At 44.0% G+C, this 25659-nt stretch overlaps 1 protein-coding gene across 7 annotated transcripts in view; it reads left to right on the top strand.

Annotated features, from left to right (window-relative positions):
* LOC146185878 (bromodomain adjacent to zinc finger domain protein 2B-like) overlaps positions 1-22665 on the top strand; it is a 122199-nt gene extending 99534 nt beyond the window's left edge. For all 7 annotated transcript variants that reach the window (XM_084606815.1, XM_084606810.1, XM_084606814.1 and 4 more), the window contains 3 exons: positions 666-916; positions 8768-8911; positions 19621-22665. In XM_084606815.1, coding sequence (XP_084462941.1) covers positions 666-916; positions 8768-8911; positions 19621-19768 — 543 coding nt within the window. In that variant the 3' untranslated portion in view covers positions 19769-22665. The remainder of the gene's footprint in view (positions 1-665; positions 917-8767; positions 8912-19620) is intronic.
* Positions 22666-25659: the final 2994 nt, after the last annotated feature.

Raw genomic sequence — 25659 nt, 5'->3', positions numbered from 1 at the left:
AAAAGCACACGGTGGGCTGCGATCATGATGCCGGCTTTTAGCATCATTCACTTCAAAGGTATTTGTTGCTATCATGTGTTCCAATGAATTTGTGGCAGTGGACGGTGCATGCCCCAGTTGCAGCGTGGTAGAGCGAACATAGAAAACCAGCAGCCTTGCACAGTGGCACGAGCTGAGCAAGGCTCCGCTGGCACTCCTGTCAAGGGCGCTGACATTCTGCCAAGTTTGTGCTGTGAGACATCACTGTCATGCTTGACGTGATTGGCATCTTATGAGTTCACTATCTTTTCTGTACTTAATTCTATCTGGTGTAATATAGCAGTAGGTGTCAAAATCCCACAAAATAAATGAAGACTGCTGTGCAGAATAAGCTGGTCAATAAACTTATTGCATTCTAAGACATTAGTCAAACCTTGGCATATTCAGCATAGGTATATGTATCATGGATGACTACCTGTATCGAACTTCGGAATTTTTTATCAAACACGAGCCGAAGGAAGAACAAAGATTACACTTCCTGCATTCTTGAAGTGTGCAAATCAGCACATTGCTTGTTCTTCCCACTTGGTAACTGCATGAAACACTTTACTAGGAGATATGGAACCAGTCCGAAGACAATGAACCTTTCCCAGTCACCTAATGCTCTTTGTGTGGTCTGTGTGCAGGGCCGCAAAAAAGGCCGTCCCTCTAAAGGGCACCATGACAAAGAGCCAGCCAAGGAGTCAAGTAGCCCTAGCAAGAAGTCTGCTACTGCTACTGCTGCTGCTGCTGCTGCTGCTGCTGCTGCTGAGCCATGCCCACCAGCAACGGGCTCCTTGTCCACCACGTCTTCCGCCCAGGCCACCAAGGCGTCCAAGGGCGGTGAGCGCCGCGAGAAGAACAAGGCACAGGTGCTCAAGGACATGGCCGCTTGCAGGTGCGTACTCCACATTATTGAAGCGCTTCACTGCGCCACCTCGGGCCAAGCCCAGCCACAGCTCACGTTTGACCTTCAGTGAGTAAGAGGACACTCACCGTGGGGGTTCTACCGCAGCTGGTGCGTGTGCTTGGCTACTGCAGCTGAAGCCGCCGCGTATGCGCTCTCTTGTTGTCAGACAGCTTGACTCATCGCTTGCTTAGCGGCGGTTTAACTGTGCATAAGAAGCATCCTCAAAATGTTACGGGGCCGTCTTGTGAAGAAGGGCCTTCCCGACAGTGTGCACAAAACGAAGAACATTATGAAACCATGAAAGACTTTGTTCCCACTTATGGCGTCTTCTCAAATGCAGGTAACCATCATGCAGCTGTTCATCAGACAACAGCACTGTGATGCATGCAAGTTTTGGCAGTTCTTTTTTAGGGTCATTCGATAATTCGAGCTTTCAGTTAATTTGGACATTTTTGTCTGGTTTCTTGAAGGCTCTATAACAAGATTCTTGTATTCAGCAGCGATATGACAGCTGTGCCCAGTTTCGTGCCGGTCATTCCTGTATAGAAAACTGGTATATGGAACCGTGTATAACATTTATACTATATTTTTGAGGACGGTATACACTGATGTGAAATTTTAATTTAATATTACTTGCAAATGTAATGTGAATTGTAAATATAAAGAAAGAAAGAAAAATGTTTGCAATTTTTAATTTTCTATTTTTATTTTTCACTGATTAGACATTTTGTATTTGAAAATAGTATCATTTTAGATTCATATTCAAAAAATTTTATATTCACATACCGTTACTTATTAGGTTGCAGTGTTCCAGGAGCGCACATGTGTGCCCTTTCTAGTCCTGAAGCCGTCAGAAGCAGTGTTGCAAACCTTCCAAATCTATCTATTTTTGATATCAATGTGGAAAGCAAATTACACTGACAATGGCAGAAAAGGCTTCTATGTCAGAGTGCGATGCTTACATGTCTTGATTTTAAGGGATTTCATTACTATGTCGACATCTCATTTGGCTAATTGACCTATTGTGATGGCTTGGCTTATATTTCGCTTAGACTATTTGTTAGTAACTATAGCAGTTGTGTGTTGACTTTTCATCCAGTAGGTTAAGGATAATTTTCATCCAGTTTGCAAGCCAGATTTGTTTTAATTTGGCCAGTGTCTGTGCCCTTGTTGCTGTTCCAACTTCGTGCTCTTTCTAGATTCTGCTGAGTTGCGTTGTCTTTTTTAGCATCTAGCGTACAGTCGAACCTTGTTATAACGAAGTAGTACGGGGGCGCGAAAATAGTTCATTATATCCGATATTCGTTATAAAAGTCCACGCCCGAATTCGTATTGATAAGCTTGCTAATAAAATGAAACAAAATGTGCACTAATATGAACAACACAAAGGTACGAAAACGCATAAATTTTTTCATTAAAGACTAGGTAAAAAGCGTGAAATCTCTCTTTTCGGTCTGTAGTGGAAAGGAAAAATGAATACTAAGAAGGGATGTTGCCACCGCGCACAATTTGTGCAATGGAGCCAAAGGACTCAGGGAGTGTAGCACGCGCGCACACGGGTCGGTCGCAGTTGCAGAGGCACAGCAGGGACTGACGCCATGACGAGGCAATGGTGATGGCATGCCAGTCACATGCCTGTCAGCTGTTGCATGGCCGGACTGGCGCAGCGGTGGCGGCAACGCTAGAGCCCGGCCATGGTTGTTCGTGACCTCCGAGATCACCGTGCGTGTACATGTGATCTCTGAGGCCATTGGTCATCAGTGTTAGCCTTTGTCGTCGTCGTTAGATGACGCGGCATGCAAATGCCCGGCCCCGCAGGGGGCATCTGTTAAAGCAGATGTTTGCGTGTACTGTGCGACACCACGGACCCCGAGCACCCACGCTTAGCCGTGCGTGGCATCGCCGTGTCTGGGGAAAAGGGGATCCTGGTGGTTGAGCCGATGCCGAGTGTTTGGACCTTTAAGGCCCCTCGGCGGAGGCAACACACCACTTTGGCCCACGCTTCCCACAGATGGCACCTCCGGGCTGACCCACCCGGGGGAAATCTGCAGTCGCCTTTTCCTGTCCTCCCCTCCATCTTTCACTTTCCTATCCCCTCTCTTACAACTGTCCTGTCTTCTTTTACCTTCTTCGTTTCTTCCTACTTCCAGGCGGCGAGGGTTAACCTTGTGTGGCTAACCACCCTGCGTTATGCCATATTTGGTTATAGTTGGGGTGTATGGCTGGCGTGGGCAGGACTGCTTTGCGAGTTCCTGTCCCGTCCCCTCGTTGGGCTCCATGGTGGGTGGCCGCCACCCCGGCTGAACAAAAACTTACTGTATGGCTTCTTCTTTGCTCTCCAATGATCGTTCCCGAAAAAGGGGACGGACCGATGAAACTGCAAACTTCTTTCTAAAGAATGCAAACAGATTCCCACGCTTCCACGTGGTGCACAGTGAAGACCCTCAAAAAACAGCTAGACAAATATCTCCTTTTGTCGTGACCAAGACATTGACTGAAGCAATAGGCCAAGGATACAATGTCAAAAAACTTCCAAATGGCGACCTTCTCTTGGAAATTATGTACCATCATCAGAATGAAAAACTCCCAACAGTAACCAGCTTTGTGGAATGCCCAGTTAATGTCACCAAACACCGCTCTCTAAACATGGTGAGGGGAGTCATTTCAGATGACGACCTAAAGTACCTAAGTGAAGAAGAACTCCTTGAAGGACTAAGAGAACAAAATGTCATCAATGTGTTCAGAATTAAAATCAGACGGGATAACAAAGAGATACCGACTAGGCACTTAGTCCTTACCTTCGAATCGAGCACACTGCCCGAGGCTGTGGAGGTAGGGTACAAGAAGATAAAACTGAAACTATACATACCTAACCCGCGCCGCTGTTTCAAATGCCAAAGGTATGGCCACGGCTCACAGACTTGCCGAGGCTAACTTACATGTGCGAAGTGTGCCTCCCACGAGCATCCCGCTGAGAACTGTGAATCCGAAACGCACCTTTGCATCAACTGTGAGGGCAGCCACGCTGCTTACTCACGAACCTGTCCAACATGGAAACAAGAGAAAGATATCATCACACTAAAAGTCAAAGAAAACCTCACTTACAGGGAAGCACGTAAGAAACTCACGTCCACTCACACCCCAACTTATTCTGTTGTCACAGCAGTCCTTGGAACCTGCCCAGGTGACACACGGTGCACCTAAGGCAGGGACCTCTACGTCCCCGGTGGAAGTAGCTGGGGCTGCTCCACCACCCCCAAAGCAGGCTGCGCGGGCCTCTAGGTCAGCTGGCCCCAAGGTCTCTCCAGTAACGGCGAGATCTACCACAAATGTGTCTGTGCAGTCTGCACAATCGTCCAGCACGTCCGAGGACGCAATGGACACAACAAACGACGACCGTCCGGGGCCTTCAACATCTGACAGGCGACGGAGCTCCTTGGAGCGAACCAGAAAAGAAAAGGCCCGAATCACCGGGCCAGAAAAAACTTAGCCTCTCTACCTTCCTCATATAAAATGGCGTTCTTAGTCCATTAGAACTGTAGAGGACTTTTAAGAAACTACAATGATATAACAGACCTTTTAAATTCACTGTCCCCTGTGGTCCTATGCCTACAAGAGACCAATCTGGGACCTCAACAAAAAAATTTTTTAAAAAAGCACAAAGTGTTTCGATGTGACAGAGAACAAGCAGGTCGCCTCTCCGGAGGCGTTGCTATTGTTGTGCAGAGCAGTATTGCAACGCGAGAAGTCCATCTCAAAACTAATTTAGAAGCTGTTGCAGTTACTGTTGTTCATTATAAAACAATCACAGTATGTTCTGTCTACCTTCAACCTCATGTCATTGTTACCCTTCACGATTTAGAGGAACTTTTACAACAGTTACCTGAACCATATATTTTAGTTGGAGATTTTAATGCACACTCCTCCTTTTGGGGGAGTGAGCAGACAGACAGTAGAGGACGTATTTTAGAAGATTTTTTGCTGTGCAACAACGTCTGCCTCCTGAATACAGGTAAACAAACATATTGCTCCCCAAGCTCAGGAAAAATGAGCTGCTTAGATCTATCATTTTGTTCACCATCAATTTTCACCGATTTTAAATGGGACGTTCTCGACAACCCATATGGAAGTGATCATTCACCTGTCATAATAAGTCTAACATCCTCACCATCCATCACTCTAACCAAACCACGGCGATGGAAACTTCACCTGGCAGATTGGACACTTTTCCAGTCCAAAGCTGACCTCATAAAAGTATTTTCAGAAAATCTCAGCATAGATGAGCTGAATGAAGAGATTACAGCTTGTATTATTGCTGCAGCACACCTAGCTATTCCACAGTCCTCGGGAACTGTACAGCAAAACCATAAAGTGTGGTATACACAAGAGTGCAAAGAGGCAAAAAGAAAACAGAATAAAGCTTGGGGAATATTCCGGAGATATCCTACACATGAGCACCTTATAACTTTTAAAAAGGCCAGGGCTAAAGCACGGTGCATTCGCCGCGAAGCTGAAAAAGCCTCATGGCAAAATTATGTGTCATCAATAAATAGCTCAACCACATCTAAAAAAATGTGGGAGCAGGTTAATAAACTAGACGGCAAATACTATCCTTTCACGATTCCACTTTTAACAACTCCTGGTACACAAACGAGTGTAGAAGAACAAGCAAACATATTGGGGGAACATTTCGCTACAATCTCTAGTTCGGCACACTATACACATTCCTTTATAAAGTATAAAACAGCAGCTGAAAAACAGACTCCCAATAGCTGGAGGCACAAATGAACCGTTTAACTGTTTAATTACACTTGAAGAAATAACTAGATTATTAAATGCCGGCAAACAAACTGCACCAGGACCAGATGAAATACATTATGAAATGCTTGCTCATTTAACTCCATTATCAGTAGATGCATTATTGAAATTTTTTAATAAAATATGGATATCTGGAACAATACCAGAAGCCTGGAAGACAGCCGTTATAGTACCTCTCTTAAAGCCTGGGAAGCCCCCGGACTCCCCAGGCAGTTTAGGCCAATAGCCCTGACGATTTGCCTTGCAAAAGCTTTTGAAAGCATTGTAAATACAAGGCTCATGTTTGTTCTTGAATCCCGGAAACTTCTTGATACCCATCAGTGCGGCTACAAAAAAACATGTTCAACTATTGATCACCTTGTCCGACTGGAAAATACTATCCGAGAAGCCTTTATCCATAAACAGCATTGCCTTGCCGTATTTTTTGACCTCGAAAAAGCCTATGACACCACGTGGAGGTTTGGGATCCTGCGTGATTTGGGAGAGCTTGGCATTCGCGGCAGGATGCTAAAATGTATAAGCGACTTTCTCTCTCAACGCTCATTTAAAGTACGTCTCGGTTCTACCTTTTCTAAAACCTTCATACAAGAAAATGGTGTGCCTCAAGGATGTATTTTAAGTACTACTCTGTTTATAGTAAAAATTAACAGTATAGCAAAAATAATCCCAAAATCCGTTATGTACTCTGTCTACGTAGACGACCTTCAGATTGCATGTACATCCTCCAATGTGTCAACATGTGAGAGGCAAATACAGCTCACAGTAAATAGACTGGCAACGTGGGCAGATAGGAATGGCTTCAGGTTTTCTACTCAAAAGTCGGTAGTTGTTTTGTTCTCTCTCAGAAGTGGACTGCTCATTGATCCCACCATCCACCTGTTAAGCTACCTGTAAAGCACGAACATAAATTTCTAGGGCTAACTTTTGACAGAAAGCTTTCATTCCTTCCCCACATAAACAACCTAAAAAAGAAAGCTTCGAAATCTCTCAATATATTGAAAGTCCTTTCACATAAACACTGGGGATCTGACAGAACATGTCTTTTAAAAATTTACCGCTCTGTGGTTCGCTCATGTTTAGATTATGGCTGCATAATATATGGATCTGCAAGGCCATCATATTTAAAACGACTGGACTCTGTACACAATTCAGGCTTGCGTATTTCAACTGGTGCATACAGGACATCCCCCATAAACAGCTTATATGTAGAAACCAATGAACCATCTCTTACAAGCCGAAGAAACATGCTCACATGCTCATACATTTTAAAGATCCGTTCACTGCCAAACCATATCTGTTACCCAATAGTTACAAAGTGCCAGTCTCGAACACTGTTCATAAACAAACCTCAAAAAATAAAACCACTTCTGCTCCGCTTTGAAGAGAAATGTCAAGTTTTAGACTTAATAGACTCATTACCTAATATTACCCGAAAACCTGATCCACTTCCACCATGGTACTGCCTGCCGTCTGTGTGTGACTTCACATTAAACCAATTCCAGAAAAACCAAACACCACATAAACACATATTGCAGGAATTTTTAGCCCTAAGTGAAAAGTACAGAGAATATGTGGCATTCTATACAGATGGTTCAAAATCTGCACAATACGTCGGAAGCGCAGTGGTCCAAAACAATTGGAATAGAACAGTACGGCTACCACAGTGTGCATCCATTTTCACTGCCGAGTGTTATGCAGTCCTCATGGCCCTAGAAAAAATTAAAATTGAAAACATAGAGAATAGTGTCATTTACACTGATTCTTTGAGCATACTAACAGCATACAATCATAAAAATGCAGGCAAACCGCTTATTGGTGACATCATACACAGCATAAAAACAGCCACAACCCAGGGACATACTGTAAAGCTTTGTTGGGTTCCGAGTCACATAGGAATTGATGGAAATGAAAGCGCTGATATATGCGCTGCACAAGCTCGACATATAGAAACGAAGAAAGTGCACGTTCCCTACAAAGAAGCAGTCAAGTTAATGCAGTCTAAGCTAAGAGATAGATGGCAGTCTAAATGGAATAATGAAGAAAATAATAAGCTACACCTAGTAAAACCTGTCATATCTGAATGGAAGTCATGCACACACCAAGAACGATTCACTGAAGTCATTTTATGTCGCCTCCGTATTGGACATACACACCTTACACATGGTTATATTCTTAGAAAAGAAGAAATACCAACATGCGACCTTTGCGGAGAAACTATCACAATTAATCACATTTTATATTCCTGTACAAAGCTAGAAGAACTAAGAAAGAAGCATTTTCCAATATTTTATTCAGAATATATTCCTCTTCACCCTAGCTTACTCATAGGAGAAAATGCTCTTGTTAATATATCATGCGTTTTTATGTTCTTAAAAGATGCCAACCTTCTTAACAAATTATGAGTTTTAATTACCATATTACCATCTGCTGCATTGACAGCAGATCTCATCATGTGTTTGGCGCATGATAGCCTTAGATACTTATGCGCCATAAAACACAACACACAACACAACACACAACAACAAATGCCCGGGCGATTTTTAAGCACTTCAGCGGCGGCGCCCGAGTCCGGGCTTGGCCGTTCATGACCTCCTCCAAGATCACTGCGCGCAGGGCTGTGATCTCGAAGGCGATAAGGCAATAAGCCGTTGGTGGTAGTTTTTATTGCCGCTGCTAAATGACGCGGCACGCGAACGCACTGGCGATTTAAACACACTTCTGCGGTGGCCGATTCAATTGATTGAAAAATTGCGTATGTTTTTTTTCCGGCTCTTTTATGCATTTCTTGCCGTTTTAATGAAAAAACTGCTTCGTTATAACCGATCTAGCCTCACATTTCTAACATTTTCTTTCATTATATAGAAAGAACTCTCATAGAAATAGACCATAGACCAACCAAACTTTGATTTTAGTTCTTTTTATCCAATAATTCGCCATATTCGTGTTCATTATAGCGAGGTTTGACTGTATTTGTGAACAGAATTATTTTCTGTGGTTCGAAGAGATGTTCTTTTTCTGCAGGCAAATTTTGGAGGAACTTGAGCAACACAAGGATGCCTGGCCATTCCTCCTTCCTGTCAACACAAAGCAATTTCCCTCCTACCGGAAGTTTATCAAGAAGCCCATGGATGTCAGCACAATGCGCTCCAAGCTAGAGTCAAACCAGTGAGTTTTCTCCTTGTGGTGAATGCTAGTGTCCCAGAAAGTTTAAACAGTAGCTTTTATTTTTTCTTTAAAATTAAAAATGGAAGGTGCATTTTCTGCAGCTTATGTGCATGTTGTCACTCATCCTGTCTAATGGCTGTGGGAACAGTGGGCTGTGGTGTTGAAAACTGCGGTACAAATTAGGCTGAAGTGGACTGCTTGTAACAATGTCGCAGGGGCTGCGAAGAAAATCTGCACTATAAGTGGTACTGCACCAACCAAAACATTGTTTTAGCGTAATGCACACAAAACGATTGTGCCCGCTGCCGTTGTGCTGTGGTCAGGGTGCTCGACTACTGCGCCCAAGGGATGCGGAATTGAATTCCGGCCTCGGCGGCAGCTTTTCGGTGGAGGCTAAAAGCAAGGCGTCCATGTGCTGTGCAATGTCAGTGCACGTTAAGGGGAGACGAGGGTCTTAAAACTAACTTTTTTAGTTAATGCTAGAATCTCACGAAACTTTGCACACAGATGTGGTTTTCTCTCCTGATTTCAAAAATGTAATCATAATTGAGCTAGTTGTCTTATATCAAAAGTTATCTAACAAAGTCCAGAGCATAATTAGTGAATTCCTTATGCAGCTTTAATGAAATTTCTCATTGCATTTCGTTGCTTTTAATTGCATTGATTGATAGCCAAAGTCTTCCTATACCCGATGACATCCTTCGTTTTCCTCAAAAAAGGCACGTCATCCTCACATATTATGTTCAGAGTAAAAGGCTGCATTATTTGACACGAACTCATTAAGCTAATCTCAAATTGACATCTATCCATTGCCTAAACTAAAAAATTAAAAATGTCATCGGGTACTTTATTTCTGTCTGAAGAAAATGGTACCAAAGTTATTTGCGTGAACTAAAAAGAAGTTATCAAAACCCTGCGTAAGACTGTAGAGATCGACCAAAAATATGAAACTGAGAAAACGGCATTTGAAGTTTGACCACATATTATAACTTGAACAATCAGTAGCCTCACTGTGATATTTCTCACCAAAAATGTCATGCTCTTCCCATTTCCAAAACTGTCTTTAGGTTTTGAATATGTCAACTAAAACTGAAGCTATCACCATTACCCATGGCCAAGGTAGTGTATGCCATTAGAAAATCAGCAAAATTTTTTGATATGCAATATTATTTAAATGGCAATTTGCAAAAATTGATAGAGTGATGTAAGTGTTGGATCACCCCCTGATCTTTTCAATATGACTGCAGTGATGCTAAATTTGTCATTGTCACTCGGTGACAATGTAGAGAAAAAGCACAGTTAGGCTGTGTGCAGTGTCCAGAAACAGCACTGAGAAAAACATATTTGCATTTTGAGACAACCTTTAACTTTTGCTACACTGCAGCTATGGTAATATAAATGGAATCGTTGTGAGGCTTTGTTCTTTATGAGAAAGGCTATATACTAAACATATAACAGTACCCTCCCCAAATACTGGTAAAAGCTTGTCACTGAGTCTAAATATACCGCCACTAGAACCAGCGTGAGAAGCTTCATTTACCACTTCATATGCCTGTGGCAGTACCCTTCAAGGCAAACGAATACTCATAATTACGATAAAACGGTCTTGCAATATTAATGACCTTGCACAAAGTTTAAGGCTAAAACACAGCGGCATACTAGAATGACCTAATAAATTGGCTAATGTTCCAGAATGAAACTTTGCTACTTTGCTGTACACGCGGGGTCCGCACGTGGCAAAAAAGAAACAAAGAAAAAAAAACGAAATCGTCCGCAGAAGAGGAACACGGGCAACGGCGCGATGTCGGGCTCGCCTGTCGTCTGAAGCGACGCTATAAAAAAGCAACGAAGTGGTAGTGTCGGTGGAGACCATGAGTATCAGCTGAACAGTCAAGTCTACCGATGCTATCTTTGATGCCTCTGAACCGCTCGCAAACGATTATATGCCGCAGCTGAACAGTTAAATCTACTGATGCTATCTTTGATGCCTCTGAACCGCTCGCAAACGATTATATGCCGCCGGACGTGCTGCAGCTAGGTCGAGAGCACGCCGCGCGACCCTGGCAGCACGCCGCCATACTCGTTCTTCGACGCGCACTTGCTACGCGCTTCAGTTTTTAATACACTCCTGATACGGCTACGTCCACCGAGCTACGTCTAAAGACCAGCACTGGCTGCGGGAACGATCGATACGATCACGAAAGAGCATCATAAACGAACGAAGCAGCAGCCGCGACGAAGAACGTTAAAAAAATGAAAAAGAAAGAAAGAAAACAAAATGGCAAGTCAGTCGCGCTGGCCAATGGAAAGCGCGAGACAAGCGGCTCGCTTCGCGAGCGCGCGCTTCAGCCAATCAGCAGACCGGAAACGACTTTCGGAAAACCCGCGACGGTGGTCGTTCTGTTTGAGCGACGTTATTTGGAGATGCCGCAAAATGCGCACAAAGAAACGAGCTTCAAAACAAGTCCAAGATGGCGGCAGCCAGCCGGCTGCTTCACTCGTGGCGCGCGTGGGAAGTTCTAACAATTTTCACCCCTTTTTGGCCATTTCGAGGCTCCCGTGGCGTTTTAAAAGTCTATTTTACCGTATTTCCCGACCGAATTCAGTGTTGATATTTTGAAGGCTAGTGCTCAAAGGTGCAAACATTCCGAAAATGCATTTTTCTCAAAATCAATTTTTCGCCCATTTCTGACCAGATTAAGAACCCCAAGTGGTTGAAATTTCCAGAGCGCTCCATTATGGCGTCTCTCGTAGCCTGAGTCGCTTTGGCATGTTAAACCCCGTAAACGTCATCATCATCATCATCAGCCTGATTATACCCACTGCAGGGCGAAGGCCTCTCCCATATCTCTCCACTTAACCCGGTTCTGTGCTAGCTGCATCCACTTGACCCCTGCGAACTTCTTAATCTCATCCGCCCACCTAACTTTCTGCCGCCCCCTGCTACGCTTTCCTTCCCTTGGAATCCAGTTTGTTACCCTCAGCGACCATCGGTTATCCTCTCTTCGCACTACATGTCCTGCCCATGTCCATTTCTTCTTCTTAATTTCCACTAGAATGTCGTTAACTTGCGTTATTTCTCTGACCCACTCTGCACGCTTTCTATCTCTTAATGTTACCCCTACCATTTTTCGTTCCATAGCCCTCTGGGTTGTCCTCAACTTAAGTAGAACTCTCTTGGTTAGCCTCCACGTTTCAGCCCCATAGGTGAGTACAGGCAAGATGCAACTGTTGTATACTTTCCTCTTGAGCGATACCGGTAAGCTGCTAGTCATAATCTGCGAGTGCTTGCCAAATGCGCTCCATCCCAATCTTATTCTTCTTGTTATTTCCTTTTCATGGTCCGGATCTGCGGTTACTACCTGTCCTAAGTAGTTATATTCGCCTACTACTTCCAGTATTTCGCTACCTAATGTAAACTCCTGTTCCTTCCCGAGGCTGTTGAACATTACCTTAGTCTTCTGCATATTGATTTTCAAGCCTACCTTTCTACTTTTCCTGTCTAGGTCATCAATCATTATTTGCAGTTCATCTCCCGAGTTGCTTAGCAAGGCAATGTCATCAGCAAATCGCAGATTACTGAGGTATTCTCCATCTACCCTTATCCCTAACTGCTCCCATTCCAAGTCTCTGAATACTTCCTCTAAACAAGCTGTGAATACGTAACCGTAAACGTAACCGAACCCAACAAAACGATTTCAGAGGTTATTGCAACTGTATCGGGACATCTTGAAGGTGGTTTCGCTAACCTGAGACATTTTTTAGGCATGCCAAAACATGTTTTTTTACCATGTTATGCGCAGCTAGGAACAGAAAGAAGCTGCCTTTTCAAAAGAGGAGGGAGGTGCGAAAGAAGAAAAGTGTGAGGCACTAATAGGCCTGCAGTGGGTGCCAAATAAGGGGGGGGGTCATAGTTTTGATGAAGTACTGTATTTACTCGAATGTAACGAGAGTTTTTTTTCATGATTTTTGGCTCTCAAAGTCTACCCTCTCGTTGTAATCGAATACTGTGATTCAGTTGGCTAAAGCAGCGCCAGGGTGCAGCCATATTGATTCCGCCACCACTCAGTTTCGGTGTCTGCGGTTTTACGATGCTATGTTGGCAACATGGGTACCAGGAAAGCCAAATCTCAATCCATCCGAAGTCAAAACATTGCGCTTTTTCTCATGGGTATCGTGGGCTCAAACTCCTGTTGTCCCCTTGATCACGCACTTGTCGCGTCTTTCGCAGTGGATTAGCGTAGTTACTTCTGTTGTAATCGCATTTCGCACAATGGCAATGTGCTGTGCAAAAGCTATTGCGATAGTAGAAGGAATCTGAAATTCTGCGGCAGCTTGACGGCTAGACCTTATGTGGGTGGCGGATTTAGCGGGAGATGATTTTTAAATGTGGGCCTGGCCGCAAAGGCTTCCGAATCGTCTGAGGGGACGATAGTGAAAAGGAAGACTAGGTTTCTGAGAACTCTGCCTCCAATGACGACGACGATTGTGCGTTTTGATTAGACTACAATGGTCATAATGTCTATTAAAGGTACGTTTTCAAGCGCTTATCTCGCGTTACCGTAAAAACCCGCGTATAATACGAACCCGAATATAATACGAGGTGAAATTCTGGAGACGCGAAATGGAAAAAAAAAGTTTTTACCGCATATAATACGAGAGAGAAAAAACAAGACATTTATTGAAATCGGACCTCACACTTCACTTTCATCTTCAGCAGCGCTTTCCTCGGAAATTTCTTTGTCGGACAAATCATCCCACAGGTACTCATCTTCTGTGCCATCGAGGGCGTTTGAGATGCCGCACTTCTTAAACGAACGGCGCACAAGCTCCTCTGGGATGCTTGCCCACGCGTCCACAATCCATTTGCACAGCGTGGCTGGCGATGCTCGCTTCAGCCGCCCGGCCGGCGTCACTGCAGGCTCACCTGACCGCATCCATTCCGCGTAGCATCGCTTGACTGCGTCCTTGAAGGGTTTGTTGACACAAACGTCGAGAGGCTGAAGTTGTGAGGTCATCCCACCCGGAATCACAACAAGTTCTGTGCGGCAGTCGCTTAGCAGCCTTTTCACCGAGTCGGCCAAATGGCAACGAAACGCGTCCAGCACGAGGATGGATGGAAAGGACAACAGTGCACCGGGCCGTTTGCACCACACTGACTTCACCCAGTCGAGGACAAGATCCTCGTTCATCCAACCTTTTTCGTGGCATCTCACGATGACATTCTTCGGCAGCTCCTCACCTTTCGGCATTGTCTTGCGCTTGAAGATGACATAGGGCGGGAGCTTGCGGCCGTCTGCCGTGCACGATAGCATGACTGTAACCCGCGTCTTTTCGTTTCCAGTAGACCGGATACAAACTTGTTTAGAGCCTTTCTCATGGACGGTGAGGGGCGATGGCATGTCCAGGTAAACCGGCGTCTGGTCAGCATTGCCTATTTGCCCCAGCTGAAAGTTTTTGGTCTTTCGCAAAGAAATCACGTGGCGCTGAAAAGCCACCAGCAGCTCTTCGAAGGATTCGGGCAGCTTTTGTGAAATCGAGGTTCGCCGGCGTAGCGAGAATCCAGCACGGCACATATAGCGATGTATCCAGTGCTTGCTTGCTTTGAAGGCGGAGCTCGGAATTCCCTTTTCCCTTGCAAGCTCCCTAGCTTTTGCTTGCATAAGCTCTACGCTCACAGCTAGATGCGATGCTCGCTGTTCTCGTACGAACTCCGTCAGAGCGAGTTCAATTTCCGGGAATGCGCCATTCTTTGGCCCGCGAAAGCTTCTTCGCATTCCCTTGCACGCGAAAAGGGCTTCTTTCTGTCGTCGCCATCCGCGAATGCTTCCCTCGGTGACGCCAAACTGCCTCCCGGCCGCACTGTTGCCGATGTTTTCAGCAACTAAAATCACCTTTCTCTTAAAAGCAGCCGAGTACTGTTTCCGAGACCCTGGCATCCTGCTCGTTCACTTAAAGAAAAAAGCGTGCACTTTTTCGCGAACCGTGGTTTGCACGAGAGCACATGCGCTGATGCTGTGCGCACTCGACGACTCAACAACAAAGAGACGACACCTCGACGTCGTGGCCACTGCGGGGTGCGGCCACGTTAGGGCAACGAAGCCAAGCCGTAGCCGCACATCGATAACAAAGCCAAGCCGTAGCCACGCGGCAACAACGAAACCAAAACTTCTCGCAAAACTTTGACATTTTGGTTGGGATCCGCAAATAATACGAGGCGGAAATTTGGAACGCTGAAAGTTGGAAAAAAAACTCGTATTATACGCGGGTTTTTACGGTACATTCGTGGTTTTATTTTTTCCCACTGGGCAGTACGGAAAGTCGCCCCTCGCGTTACATTTGAGTAAATACGGTAACTTTGTTTAAAGTGGAAGAATCACATGGAAGCTGATGAGAGAAACATCAGCGGCGCATGCACATGGAGTTCGCGCTTATGCACTTGGTTGCTATCTAAACACTGGGCGTTATGTTCTGTATGACACTGAAGTGAGCTCCTAGGCCTTCGGCAGTGTGATGGGAGTATCGCCTCTTCCCAATTTCCCCGAGAGGCTCCCGATTTTTTTGCTAAATTTTCCCTCTGTATGACCTCTGCCCTATAATAGCTCCCGAAAAGTTGCTTCGGCACACTCGGCATGCTTTTACAAAAACCGGCTCCACAGGATGTGCACCGTAATCACCAGAGTCGCCATCATTGGTTAAGCAGCCAAAGCAAATTTAGCCAACTCTAAAGGAGCTGTGCTAATTTGTGTGCCTGCTGATCGGAAAAGCAGAGAGGTCAGCCAGAATGTTTATTATCTGGCCTGCTACTTGTCCGGCTACAATCCATGCTCCTATCTCAAAGGGTTCTGCTGTAAAAATAAGCAGGTGCTTCACTATCGAGCCTCTGTGTTAATACCAAGAGTGTCAAGCCTATGTCAGACATAAGCATGCTTGAACCATGATGGAGATATCACCACAAAGGTGCCAGTTACAAGAAATGTCCTCAAGACTGTTGGATTGCCATACGAGGCTTATTGCCAATACGTTGATGTAAAAACAAGCAGGTGCTTCACTATCGAGCCTCTGTGTTAATACCAAGCATACTTGAACCATGATGGAGATATCACCACAGAGGTGCCAGTTACAAGAAATGTCCTCGGGAGTGTTGGAATGCCATACGAGGCTTATTGCCAATATGTTGAGATTGAAGGACATTTCAAGCGGTTTTAGATTTTGATTGAATTAAAGTATATGAGTGTGTGGAGACTAATGTTAAATCGTGCCAAACCATTTTGCACTAGCATTTAAATTGACAGCGTAATCATTGAACTAAACTAATACCCGTGTCACACTGGCACTGTAAAGGCATTTGAATAAAAGGCCACCTCGCCAAAAAGAGTTTAATCCGCAGACGCACTACAGAGTTCAATCGCCTTTCCAGAAGCAATCTTTTCCGAAAGCGGAGATCGCCGATCTCTTTTATGGCTGGAAAGGCATAGCCTCCAACCCAGTTGACATCGGCGATTATATTTTAATAAATAAAAGAAGCAAAAGTGCATTTTTGTGTCACGTTTGTGCATTTATAAAAAAAGAGTTTTGCGTTTTGCAGAAGGTTAACTAGGCGCAATAATGTAGTTTTTCTGCGCACTCTCGTAAGCAGTTGGAAGATATCACGTGGTGATGCTAACCGCTGATGCGTATGTGCACCATCTTCTTTAATTTAACTTTTGTGAACGTACTGTAGCTAAATTTACTATAAACAACGTGTAATAATACTCAAATTTGATTATTTATATGTTGCGATACGTCGATTTATTCTGAGTGGTTTTGTTTCAAGGTCTAGAGCCACGCTTTTGATAGCGTCCACCGAAGGAAACGCTAAAAAGAGATTACCAGTGTCGTCTGTCTGCCATGCAACTCCTTTTGAGTACGAGTCTTTCAACTCAATAAAGACCGCTTAGGTGAAAGAGTTTTTGCTTGCTCTTGCGACAGAGGTATAATTTGGCATTTAGACTTCTCGCAGTGCACAGTGACGACTAAGGACACCGATGATGACGGTATCTGTAGAGGTGATGCATTTCCGACGCATAAACATTTGCACTGAAGAAGCAGACCGATGTCAACGAAGGTAAAGGTAGCGAGGCGTTGCTTGGCGGTGACTCGCAACCTAGGATTGGGCGAGAGCAGTTGAAATTTGGATCGTCGTCGATAATAGCGTCATTGTCTAGTTTCTCCGCACTTCTGCAGTGCTTCGATGAGAAGCTTTGATTTGAATGTTGTTGCGGTAATGATCGATTATGTCATAACTTTATATGGTAGCTCAAAACCACTTCGTGAGCTTAGTCTACAAGTATAAAGTGTGTATCTTGGGAAATTCCTAAAGAAGACTTTCAGCTTTCCTTTAAAGTAGCCCCAGCATCGCTAAAGCAAAAACATGAGGAGCTGCTGGCAGAAAGCTGTCAAGTAAAGCATCTGAAGAAGGGAAAAGCTACCTTTCAGTGCTGTATATCCCCCTTGCTTGGGCGCTTAGGCTAGGACGCATTTGCTTGGGTGCACTAAATGGTGGACTCAACCTTTGAATCTATCAAGTCAAAATAGTTATAAGCTTTTTGTCCAGTATGGGGTTCATTTATAAAGTTCACAAGCAAGCATTCCGTTTGCTGCTAGTCTGTTTTGAATTGTTGCGCATGTCAGTTACAACAATTTAAATGTCTGTACATGTTTGGGCCGTTTGTCTTGTCTTGTCAGATATGCGTGCATAGTCACCAAATTACTGGGGCGTTTTGTATGCCAGGAAGAAAAAATTGTAATTATTGAAGGCGCTTGGCCCGCAAACTGTGCTCCAAAACATGATGAGAATGCTCCGAAATTCTAGTTTCATTGCTCCCACGCTGCTCCACAATGGCTTTATTACTGCTCCAAAATGCTCGAACCTGCTTCTATCCCTCAAAACAAGACCTTTCCAGGGACTTGTGCAACAGCCTCACCTGTGGTCTCTCACAACTCTCTGTTGCTAGTATTGTTGTTTCTTTCCTGCCTTGGCTATTGCACTTATTGAATTAGGCAAGCTACTGCCACCTACCCAACCTAGTGTGTAAACATTATGTATTTTGTAGCACGGATACATCATTGCTTCATCTGCAGCAATGCTAATAATCCCTTTGTTTTGTCTTCTGGGTGCAAATCTTCCATCAATTCTTTCATGTTGTCACTACCTGAAAAGCCACAGACATGCGAGTAGGCGCTGTGTGGACGTACAGTGACATGCAGGCCGACCCACGATGCTCTCCACGCGCCAACAACCACTTCGCCGTCGTTGCGGCCCAGCGCAGAGGCCGCGCGGTGCTAGGCATGTGACATTATCTTTGGTATTCGATGAGAAAGTAGCGCTAGTGAAGGAATGATTGAAATAATGCTCAGGACAGTATGACCTGCCGTATTTACTCGCATATAACCCGCCTCTGCATATCACCTGCACCTCTAACTTTGAGATCCATGAAAAAAAAAAAAAAAAAAAAAAAAAGTTCTCGCTCATAATCCACACATTTATCTGAAAAAAGAAAGAAAGAATGAGTGCACTAGAAAGATAGAACTGCACACTCGGGGATCATTTCTTCTTTAGAATGTTTATTCAAATGACTGCCACAATGTCACTGGTTATTTGATTCTCAATCAACGCCGCTCTCACTGCTACCGTCCGAGGCTTCATCGCCACTCTCAAAACGTAGGCGTCTTCAGAACCATCCACCTGTTATTGATGGCACATTTTTTGGAGCTCTTACAACCAAGTCGGCTGGTATCGCATTTCACGCGTCCACGATCCACTGGCAGAGCAGTGGAATATCGGGCCTTCGCATGTGCCCTGTCGATGTGAGGGCGTAAAGGTCATTGGCCGTGTCACACTCATGGCATCAAAACAAAGCAGGCCAACAGTGCAAGCTGGCTTGACTGGGTGTTAAACAGCACCTGACAAATGGCCCAACTACCACTGACTGAACAAAGCGTGACCAATGGCGGGGATAATAAACAGATTATGCTATGGATGTGGATTTGGCTATGCCATTTGTTGGCTCCTTATCAGCTTGATAAGCATCGATGACAATGGGGATGGCGGACTACACTAGGAGCTCAATAAAACAGAGAGTTGAGCTAGTTGGTACATACTTTGAAGGAAATAACAGCACAGAGACGAGAGACAAAGAACGGCGCCAGCGTTGTTTTCCTTCTTTGTCCCTCTTGTCTGCGCTGTTAATCCCTTCAGATTACACTGGGAGCCCACGCATTGCTGTGTAGCCGCCCACCGCCCTTCCCCCCACCTCCCAGGAAAAAATATGCAAACAACCCCCTTCCCCCCCCCCTCCCCTATTTTTAAACACACTTTTTTTTGTGTGTGTGTGTCTGAAGCTGAGAAAAAAGGTGTATGAGCAGCCTGGATCATTTTCGGTTTGACACAGGATTTGTGTACAGAATTTCTAGGCTGGTCACTTCGTTTTCAAACATTTTGTAGAATTACAATCTAAATTATTTTGTCATTACAAAAAAAAAAAAAGAAAAAAGTTACTTAGTTTCGGCTTCTGGACTTGGCTTGTTTTGAAAAAAAACAACAAAAAAACAAAAACTGCATATAAGGAAGTAAATAGATGCCTTGGTCATCAGATGCTGAGAAACCACTTCCTTACCAACTGCTGCGCAGCATTTTTAAACCCGTGATCTCGCCTGTGCATATGCAGGTACAAGGGCAAGGACGAGTTTGCTCTGGACGTGCGGCTCATTTTTGACAATTGCGAGACCTTCAACGAGGACGACTCCCCGGTGGGCCAGGCAGGTCACAACATGCGCAACTTCTTCGAGAGCCGCTGGGAGGAGCTGACCTCCTGAATCCCCCCGACACTCCCGTGTCCTTCGCTCCACTGCCAAGAGGCACAACCACCCATCCCACTGGGGCTTCTTCACCATCCACACCCACGCACACTGTCACCACCATTCATGGTTTTTTTTTCACCTCTCTGTCCCTCTCTCTCTCTTTATTATTATTTTTTTTCTAGTTTCTTTATGGCCCCACAGTTGACTCTTTTTTGTTACATTTATACATACCATATATATAAATATATATATATATATATATTATACATATACATAGTGCTATATTTATACACACTTTTTTTACTTCAATATCGTACGCTAATTTCCTCAAAAAGCGCACACGTACCAGCGCAAGCTGTTCTGTTCTCTCTCTCCCCCTCCCCCTCTGGATTTTTTTTTTCTTCCTTCTTTGGCCAAGGCTGACATCCAACAAGGTTGTGGTTGTTCCAGAGTGTGCTGCTTCCCGTGAGACACTTGATGCTGCAACAACGGGCCGTCGGCAGAGGACAGAGTGCCGTAGAGCGTTGTCTCCCATCACCATCGTATCTGTGGCAGTTCTGTGGATTTTGAGAAAGCAGTGAAGAAAAAAATGTGGAAACTTGAGTCACATGTTTTCAAGGGCAGTGGCGAGGTGACTGTCTTCTCTCTCTCTTATGTTGTGTCACAGTTTCTGCCAGGATGGTTGCCTTCCTCCGACACTTTTTTTTTTTCTTTTGCAACTGTCGGTTTGTTGTTATAGTAACATGTTTTGGTCTTGAGCGTTGTGTCCTTTTCCTTTCATCAGATGCGAGTGAGGAGGAATGTGGGATGCTTGAAAGAGCTGGGGAAAGTGCCTGCGTAAACTGGAGGTACACGTTGCTCACGCCTCTCTCTCCTGTGTTCTACCACAGGAGCGATCTGAAGAAGCAGTTTTAAGGAGAACCCCCTCATGTGCCAGTGGGTGTCACTGCAGTGCGTATTTTCTTGCAGTGCTTCCGAAATGTTTTCTCCCTCGCCCATTTCTTGTTGTTTCATCGCAGATTGTCGTAACAATGTCCATCACTAGTACAATCATTGCTCCTCCTCATCCCCAAAGCTGCATTTGCTGCATGCTATCTGCAGAACGTGGCCGGCGACAGTCTCTTACTTTTGAGAACGCTCTCCACTTTCGCCACGATTGCTGCCAACTTTTCTGCTGCAACACCCGAGACGTTCCTGAGGCGCTGCACTCTTTGGTGGATGCCAGCTGTTGCTTTCTTCCCGTCTGTGTGTCGTGTGGAAGTGTGCGTATGTGTCTTGCTGGACAGCAAGCTCTTTCACTGGTGCGCAGTAATAAGCCAACTGCTGGGTTGTATGAAGGCTGCCTTTTGGCCCATTTTGTGGAAGGCGCAAAAAAAAAAAAAATGATTGCCTTCTACGCCTTGTTGTTGATGTTAGCTGTTGGCTTGCGAGGCATTGACTCATGTTGGTGCTCACTTCACCAGCACGTCTGTTGCTCTTCTTTCGAAGTGGATGCAGAATCGGAGTCCTTGTCATGCAGCGTCTCTCATACCTTGCACAATGCACCTTTACCCTTCAGGTGCATGCATACTTCATTTTTCTTCCTTTTTTCTTTTAATACAATTTTTGGTGCCCCATCTGCTCATTCTCTTTTTTATTATTATTATTGTCCTTTTAATTTTGTCCCATGTTCAGCTGGCATGTTTCCTGTTTTACTTCGAGAACCTTAGTTGCATTCAGGGTAAGTTTTTGTTGCTTCCTCAGTTCATGTGCTACCGAGAAAAATGTCATTCACTGCGCCTCGTATGTTTCATTCTGTTGTCACATGAAAAGACATCTTCATTCCGTTTTCCAAAGGCAGCATTATTATGGACCTTTTTTTTTTCTTTCTCTCCCCCTTTTAAACTGTGTGCTTGATTTTAGGACGTACACATTGCATAATGCTCAAGCAGACATGTGAATGGCCATCATGCGCAATGCTGTAAAGGTTTTGTTTTTACTATTACTATTAGTTGTTTTCGAGAGAAGCTCTGTTGGCCACGCAGGCTCGGGGGAGCTTTTCCACGGCTCGGCAGGGCAGGAGTTGTCTTGTGTATAGGTTGACTTTCTCTTGCGCGTTATTTATTTATTCTTCACCACCACTGCACAACATTATTGCGAGGAGTGCTGTAGTAGGAGGCATCTGTACGTGTGTCGCGGTGACCATAATCATTTTAGGCGGCAAGTGATGACTGTCGTCTGAAACCCTGTCCACCACGTGTGTTGTGGCTACATATTTATATACTCATTGAGTTTTTATGTTGGAAGATTCCCTATGTAAATAAATATGAAACATTAACGAGGCTCGTTAAGCCGCTGAACGGTAAACGGTAACAGTAAAAGTGACTGGTACAAAATAACGTAAACCAAGCATTTAAAATCTTGACACCAAGGCTATTTTTGTTTCAGTGTTCTGTTTGCCAGGAGCTGTTATAGTGCACTCTGCTAGTGCCATTACTTTTGTATAGGCTTGCCGCTGGCAATAAAGTAGTATTAATGTTTATTGAGCAGGACCCGCTACAAGAGGAAGCCCATCTTGTTGGCGGATTTTGTTGCAGAATGTTTGTTTCCTCAACAAGGTAGCAGACGTGGAGACTAATATTGCCAAAATGCTGCTTGCTTTTAACCTATGCCAGGGTAGGTGCTGTAGCACAAGCGTTTTTTTTTTTTTTTTTTTTCATTTGCTTGTGCTGGAGGGGCGTAGTACATGCTTTTTTGTAAGCTGTTAAAAATGCAGCCTCAGAGCACTGTAGCACAGGTTGTGTACCTTGGTGTATGGTGTGAATTCCACAGGACACTTGTACGATTTGTTGCTCCATACATCTTTGTGAACAAATTGCAGTCTGGATCCGTAACTCCATTTCTGCATTAAAGGTGTTGCATTTGCCCACACATTCATTGCTTGTTCTCTTTTTCTCGTTGCTAGTTGTGGCTGGTGACCACAACAATAGGTGAACACACTACTTATATTTCCCAAACTTATTAGTACTTGGTTATCTGTGCAGTACCTTGTTTTGTTTACACTTGGTTCCATTACCACTCTGCGGCTGAAATTAAGTGCGAACACTCTGCACAAAGGAGAGCGCAGATGCATTCGCATATTGGCATTCATGTTTTTTAAACTACATAATAGCCACTTTTATGCAAAAGGCCATGGCCAGTGCACATTGACATGAATATCACTTCACAAACTTCAGTAGTTTGGGAGTATCAGCATGAAAGTGTAACTAGCAGCACAAGGAACTTCTGTGTTAGCCTAGGTAATAGCGGTACAGTGCTGATGGTAGTAATGGGCAAGAGATTGAATCTACTGAGTTGGAGGCATGTGTTGCTGATAAAAAATCAGACCACCAAGGAGGCAATTTGACCTCATTCCTTTTGTGCAAAAAAAAAAAAAAAAACGTAAAAGTAGTCCTGTATGTCTTAATTCAGTAATCTTTTATTTTACTAAACTTAAATATAATTTTCTGTTTGCGCACTGATATGTTGGATTGCTATGGTCATCGCTTAAATATTGTCAAAGGCAGTTGGCAGAGGTCTTTTTTTTTGTTACCGTATGGCAAAAAAAGTTTCATTTGCTGTTAAGCCACCAGAAGCACTTCACTCGCTTAATTGACTATAGACACTTAATACATGGTTGCGTGTTTTATTCTTTGTAGCATTCCGAAAGATATTGCAGCATACGGATTGTGATGTGCTATTTACCTATGGTAGCTAAATAGTTTATAGTCAAATTTCTTTTGTTACTAGTTTGAATTTTTGCAGGCGACTGACAACTATGATGGCAAAATTAAGGCTAGGTCATGTGAAGGAGGAAAAGACTGCGATATAGTAATTCCTTATCGTTATAATTCATTGCAGTTCTAAGCCAGCCTGCTTAGAACAAGAAATGCATTGATTATATCGCAGTGTTTTTCATCCCTGTCAAATGACCTAGGCACTATTGAAACCGAAACAAAGAAAAAGTTAAATTGTAGATTATTTAGCGGTCTCAAGTGAAAAACCACATAGTGCTTCATGGGCAGTAACGCCATACGTATTGTTAACAAGAAAAATGCAGCCAGGATTAGGTGTAGGCAACAGGCATGTCTGGTTTCTGGCAGCTGGTGTGGGATCAAGGAGAGCACATGAACTAACCACAAAAGTAACGACGAGATGAGGTCTGCCCTTGGTACGCCTGAGAAGGGTTTGCCACGTCGGAATATCTGCAGAACTTGGAGAACTTAAGTTCCCTCATTGTAGACTTCTTTATATCTATATAGTCAAGAAAGAATTCACTTTAAAAATCACTTTGCCTGGTGGCAGGCTGCTGTCCACTTAATGGGATGTTATGGGTCGCAAAGGCAGAGGGAACAAGTCCCCTAAGGAAACCGATTGGGCCGTCAACAGATGTGTGTCCCACTTTTTCTTTGTTGGTACACTATTAATGTTCTTGAATTTGGTGGATTTTTGCATTTAAAGTTCTCTAATTGCCTGTCTTAGCTAAGTCCACATGTGGTGCAAGGTTCAAGAACTTTGCTTATTAACCCGTCACCAGCACAATGTGTGCTTATTTGCCCAATAAAGAATGCCCTTCTTATTGGGCGCAGAAGATGAGCATGCGAGTTGTATCCTCTAGTTGTACAACTCTTGCTGCTAGGCTTATGTGCCTGGCAGCTGGATTAATTGTAATTGAGCACATCCGTTCCCAAAAATATTCAATGGGTCAAATTGGGAATTTCCCAATTGAAATGAATTGGTCAAAAACCAATTGTGTTTTCGCCACCCATTGGGCCTGACCATTTGATACGAGTGGGTACTCCCAATTGGAAATAATTGGTCACCCATGAAGACCAAATGGTTCACCAATTGAACTCAAGGCATACCCATTGAGCCCAAATGATTTGAACTTGCATAGCTGAAAAAAAAAAAAAAGAATGGAGATGCAATTTCGATGTTTTCTGTCTAGGAGTTACAGGGGAGCCGACTTTTATACAAGTGGAATGAAATTACAATTTTTTACAGAAATCATGAGAGACAAGCAAGCATTACACACACAGAACCAACACAGATTCAATGTATGTATTTACAGGTTGCATACTTATATACTCCATTCTTTGAACAGCGCTGCTGGGACCAGTGACACATCTTTGTTATTCAGAGTTTACTTAGTTAATTATGCCTGCACTTACAGTGAGCACGATGTAATCAATAAGATTAAGCGGCATATACTTTTTATAAGAACTTAAATTTTTCACTGTTGTCTCTTTATAGAGGTATGTATATCTGTGCACATCTCAGTCAAGGATATCACTGACTCTACTTTCCCCATTGAGAATGTTTGCTAGGACCAATTAGAACCAATGGGAAGCCCAGTTGGAAGCCTAATTCGTTTCAAATGGGCATCCCATTTGGGAGCAAATGAATCCCAATTGGGATTAAAGTAACCCATTGGGCTAATGGGAAGCCCAATGGGTTTATTCAATCCCAATTGGGATGCACCGTTGGTTTCTTCAGTCCCAATTGGTTTCTTCATTCCCAATTGGGAGTCACGAAACCATACTGGGCATCCCAATTGGGAGTGAAGAAACAATCTGGGCTTCCCAATTGGGAGTGAAGAAACCAGTTGGGTTGGACAGTACCTATTGGACAAACCATTTGGGACTAGCAGAACCAGTTCAATCTGACTGGTCTTCCCAATTGGACCCATTGATTTTTTTTCACTGGGTTGTACGTTTGCACGTTATTTGTTCTTTGGGTAAAAATGCCAAAGAAATATTGCTTCACTGCTTATTGTGGTGCTTTTACCTGCCCCAAAATATTCATTTGCAAAATGGCGCGTTGAATATGGATGTCTCCGAGAAATCGCACCATGGACAGCCACAGCAGCTATTTCATGATTTCACTCC

This window comes from Amblyomma maculatum, chromosome 6, assembly GCF_055883805.1.
Source record: "Amblyomma maculatum isolate TAMU_Amacu chromosome 6, ASM5588380v1, whole genome shotgun sequence".
NCBI classification, from domain to species: Eukaryota; Metazoa; Arthropoda; class Arachnida; order Ixodida; family Ixodidae; genus Amblyomma; species Amblyomma maculatum.
The sequence above is the reverse complement of the archived record's forward strand: the minus strand, read 5'-3'. Positions and strand labels throughout refer to the sequence as shown.